Genomic DNA, 4736 nt, shown 5'->3' with positions numbered 1-4736 from the left:
AAAGTAGCCTCCCTTTCTCTCCCTGCTCTACTCCCCGCCCCCCCCCCCCCAGCCCCGGCCCCAGTCCCATTACTGTCTACCTCCGGAGCATCTCTGTGGAACACTTACCATTATTTGAAGTACATGACAGTTTTGACTGCCTCATCTGGCTAGCCTTCAGCAACCCTGTGAGCAGGGCCTGTCTTGTTCATTGCTAACTTCCAGCATCGAGGATAGTGCCTTGCACATGGTAAGTGCTCAAAAAATCTTTTGTAAAGGAATATATGCCTAGAACACTATAAGCTATACATTGTTAAGCAGGGACACCAAGATTACTCCTTATAGCCTTAATAACTAAAGTGCATCTTTCCCAGTTTCACTCACATCCCCATCTTCTAGATTTTATATCAAGAATGACAATATCAAGCCAATACCCAAAGATCCAAAGACATCTTTATCAAAGGGTTATTTTTTTCACTAAGGTACAACTTAAAAAAAAAAAAAGGCACCGGTCCATGAATTTAGGGCTTAGAGGAAATTGGATATACTCCCTTCTCTGTTCTGGTTCTATTTATTTGGTCTTCACAAAATCTGTCGGATTAGGAACTGTGGACTGCCTTTGACAGCAGGAAACGCATGAGTTATCTTAAACCAGCATGTGAGAAAGTCAAGGAAGGGAGGGTGACTCAGAGGGAAGAGGCTACCAGTGCCTGCAAATGTGGTCAGCTCAGCATTAATCATAAGGTCCGTGGAGAAGTTCATTTGAAAATACATCGATGGGGATTCTCAGTCAATATTTCTGAGGCAAAATGTACAGAGTTAAATGTCATACAAAATACTCTTCAAAACTTTACTGTATTTTGCAATATAAAAACCCAATTTCGTATTTTATGCTATAGTTAGCATTCCTTCATTACATAGTTCTGTCAATGAGATACTTCCTTCATGTCAAAAGAAAATTCCAATAATCAGAAAAACAGCTGCACAGATGACTCACACTAGGTTCTGCTAGGAGAGAATTTTTGTAAAAGAGGCAAGTACAAGAGAGTTCAATTGTAATTATATACCACAACCGTACCAGTTGAAAACACTTCTTACATCACAAGGAAAGTATTCAAGTAGTCAGGATGGGCACCTGAGGGTGCGACTTGCAGCAAAGCTGAAATAGGGGGCTTACCTGAAGCCCCAGGGCAAGCACATGTGAGATTTAAGAGCCAATCGGGGTACCAGCTACTCCCATGTGCAGGTTCACCCTGTATGACCGCTTCTGCGCCAGTAAAGCGATGGCCTTATGGCATGGTGGGAAGCAAATCAACAACTCACCTTCCACTGAAGACCGTTTAAGTGTCCCAGGGTGAGATCAGATATTTTGATCACCACAGGATAAATTATGGAGAAGCTACAGTTTCGATGCTGGTGCGGAACTACAAGGGTAAACTTTCCATTTGGAGTCTGAGAGATGACGTTGCAGGCTTTGTAGGGGGAAAAAAAATCACATTTGCGTTACTTGGTTTGCTGGTTTTTTATAGAAATGTATTGTATCCTTATTCTAGGCTCCTGCTCATGATCTAGGGCCTTCTGCCCAGGAAGAGAGTATATATGTCACAAAGGCAATTTGGAGACAGGAAAGAGTTGAGGAACAAAACCCATCAGTGACATTTATGCAGTGACATTGGACATTGTCAGGAGGCCCTGGGCTTACAAGAGAGCATCTAACCTGAATCTCAGGGGTTACCTTGCTTGTAACAATCACAAGATATACATCAGTAACCAAACAAACAATACTAGCTGGTAGTCGTTCTAGAAACACTTCCATTAAATAGGGTTCCAGTTCAGGCTCAGAATCTAGAAGAACTGAGGTTTAAAGGTGAGGCCAGAACTCAAACTCTGTCCGAAGCCTTCATTCAAAGAATCTGGAGCCACAATGCTTTTTTTTTTTTTAAATAAAGTAGTAAATACAGACTTTTATTTTAAGCGTTTTAAACAGTGACAAAACAGGCTAAGAAAAAGACAGCAAGCTTAAGTCTGGTAAGTATTTGCTAGGTATTAAGTGATAAGTTAAACAAAAGGTAAATTTTTCATGTTTAATATATTCCCAAGAATTTCTAAAATGTTTTGTATCTCAAGTCTAGACTTACAATATATGTATTCTTCTAGGTATGAAACCAGAAGCATCAGAATTTGCGCTTTTTTGCTGACTATGGGACAAAGGTTTCTGATTGGTCAGAACGGGCCAGATCACCTCCTGCTTTCTTCTAATATTTTTAATTATACTTAATTTTTAAGAGAACTGAAATGCCTCAATGATTCTAGAAGGTTTCTGATTTCTAACCAAACAAAACATAGCAAAAATGTTTTATTTTGTCCTCCAGACCTCAGAAACAGCTTTTGAGGGGAGGGGGGCTTTTTTCAAAAAGTGTTCTTGTGTTTTTAAAAATGGAAATCAGAAGATCAGTAGTACATTATTCTTTGGCAGGATAGGTCTCCTCCTTCAACTATATGAGGTGTTACTACTAATACTATTTATGCAACCTATAATGAGTGATATGCTTTCTTTTCTGGTTTTAAAAAATATTTTCATCTTAATGGGGAAAAACAATTAATATATGAGTAAATTCATTTTGACGAAAATAATGTGCATTAGGCCTGGACAGTTCAGATGTATAGCATAATGTGTGTCCATCAGAAATGAACTAGCAGCCATAAAGAAGGACAAATTATGGACTTTGCAGCAAACTGGGTGGATTTAGAGTGATCACAGAAACTGAATACCACATGTTCTCACTTATAAGTGGGTCCTGAACACTTATCACAGTACTACGAGAGAGGGATTGGCAGTAGTGAGACACTGCCAGGGGGCAGGGAAGGTGTGTGTAACGTCACTAAGGGTACCTGATCCTAAATCAAGGGAAGTGAGGACCAGTTGGGGCCCAAACGTCACCTGCATGTAGACTACTTAGGTACCTAATTCTGACTTGTACCCCACATTTTTACAATAAAATAAGAATAAAATAAAAAATAATAAAACAAGAAATGAGCTAAATTAGAGTGGTGAGCTCACAACCAGAGGGCCACACGGTCGAGGCTCTGGTCCAACCCTCTGCTCAGGGCATGGCATCTATCTACCACCTCCCAGACATGCAGCCCTTTAGCCTGTGCCTAAATGCCTCTAGGACTGCAACTTCGCAGTCCCTCAAGCTTATCCTGGATCAGAAAAATGGCTTGTCTCTCTCTCTCTCTCAACTATCATAATCATAAAGTTTGCCAGTGAATGCATTGTAGTAGCTTAGGAGATCAGAGCAAGACTTTGGAGAAAAAGTAGAAATGTACCCACTGTAAGTTAGTATACTACCTAGCCTGGGAAATAAATCAAAAACTATGGTTTGATTTTCATAATAACAAATAGAAAATATCCTTTAGGTAACTTCTAATTACAAGAAAATTTCCATTCAAATCATTCTTCGGTTCAGATTTCCTAAGTCCATGCAGTGATACTACCTTTGAAAAGCAGGTTTGACCCCCACGTCTGCCTTTTGATTGAGAAGACAGGAAGCCACTTACGAAAGAGGTTGGGATCTGTCTTTATGGTTAACGTGAATCCATTTCCTGCTTTGTGGACTCGGAAGAAGACCATGGCCACGTTCTGGGAGGATCTGACACTCCTTCTGCTGAGACCACTCTCACAGAAATCCACGTAGCGCTCGGTCGTGGGGAGAGGATGATCCTGGGAACTGGGAAACTTCTCCCCCTTGAGAATCCAGCCATCAAACACCTTTCACAAAAAAAGACACAAATGCTGTCATTTACATCAACTCCTGAGGTCATGGGGTGTTGTAAGGAGGAAAAGTTATCACGTGATGGGCCTTCGGCCCTGGGTGAGGAGTTAAAGCCTGCACTACCTGCCTGCCTGCTTTCATTTGCATAGTTTTTACTATGAGGGTTGTTTGCAAGTAATACTATTAATTAATTAATGTTTTTTTCTCTTTTAATAAGCCTTAAAGCTTCCAAAGTAAATAAACTCCCTTCTACTTTATTATTTCAACCCCTTTGGTAAATGACACTACAGACAATCTACATTTTTATCTTGCTCACATTTTCCACATTCACAAGAATTCCACAGAAGCATAATGTGGGCTTCCTTCAGCTCCTCTCTTTCCTCTGGTCATTGAAATGTGAACAAAACAAACTGGAGCAGGATTTTACCTGCCAGTGGCTATCCATACTCCTCTCTCTCTCTCTCTTCCTCTCTCTCTCTCTCTCTCTCTCTCTCTCTCTCTCTCTCTCCCTCCCTCCCTCTCCCTCCCTCCCCCTTCCCCCTCAACTATCATACTCTACTTCAAAATATCAAGAACCGCTTCATCAGTCAGGCATTCATGCTGGGATGCCACTTGGGACTTTCTGTGAAAGTTTGCAGTTGTACACAGGGTCAGAGCTTACTCTCCAAATCACCACAGGTCTCCAGTTTAATGAGTCCAATCTAGTCCACATTGGCAAAATTGCCAACAACCCAGCTGCACATGATTGCTAACACGTTTGACAGTCTCCACCATAATTCTACTTCGGAGTTTTCATCACGGTGACTGTCGCTGGACAGTAGCGCTCCGTCGGCCATCCCTGCAAACCCGTGAGGCTCATGGAGACCGACCAGAAGCGGGCATGCCGCGAGTGGGGCCAGTCCTCCCCTCCCCCGTCTCCCTCCTAGATCTCACCCCCCACGCCCCGCAGCCATGCCCTACTGCCTCGAAACCGGGTCACCG

The 4736-nt window shown here is 42.0% G+C and overlaps 1 protein-coding gene across 1 annotated transcript in view; it reads right to left on the bottom strand.

Annotated features, from left to right (window-relative positions):
- The window catches only part of CRHBP (corticotropin releasing hormone binding protein), a 12644-nt gene extending 8150 nt beyond the window's left edge, over positions 1-4494 (bottom strand). The window contains exons 1-3 of the mRNA XM_008055553.2: positions 4417-4494; positions 3541-3751; positions 1303-1451 (exon numbers count right to left, since the gene is read on the bottom strand). Of these exons, the coding sequence (XP_008053744.1) occupies positions 1303-1451; positions 3541-3751; positions 4417-4467 (411 nt within the window). The 5' untranslated portion in view covers positions 4468-4494. The remainder of the gene's footprint in view (positions 1-1302; positions 1452-3540; positions 3752-4416) is intronic.
- Between the last annotated feature and the right edge of the window lie 242 nt (positions 4495-4736).

The sequence above is a fragment of the Carlito syrichta genome, unplaced genomic scaffold (assembly GCF_000164805.1).
Source record: "Carlito syrichta isolate Samal-C Ts95f unplaced genomic scaffold, Tarsius_syrichta-2.0.1 Scaffold301882, whole genome shotgun sequence".
Taxonomy (NCBI): Eukaryota; Metazoa; Chordata; class Mammalia; order Primates; family Tarsiidae; genus Carlito; species Carlito syrichta.
This window is presented reverse-complemented; position numbering and strand designations above follow the sequence as displayed.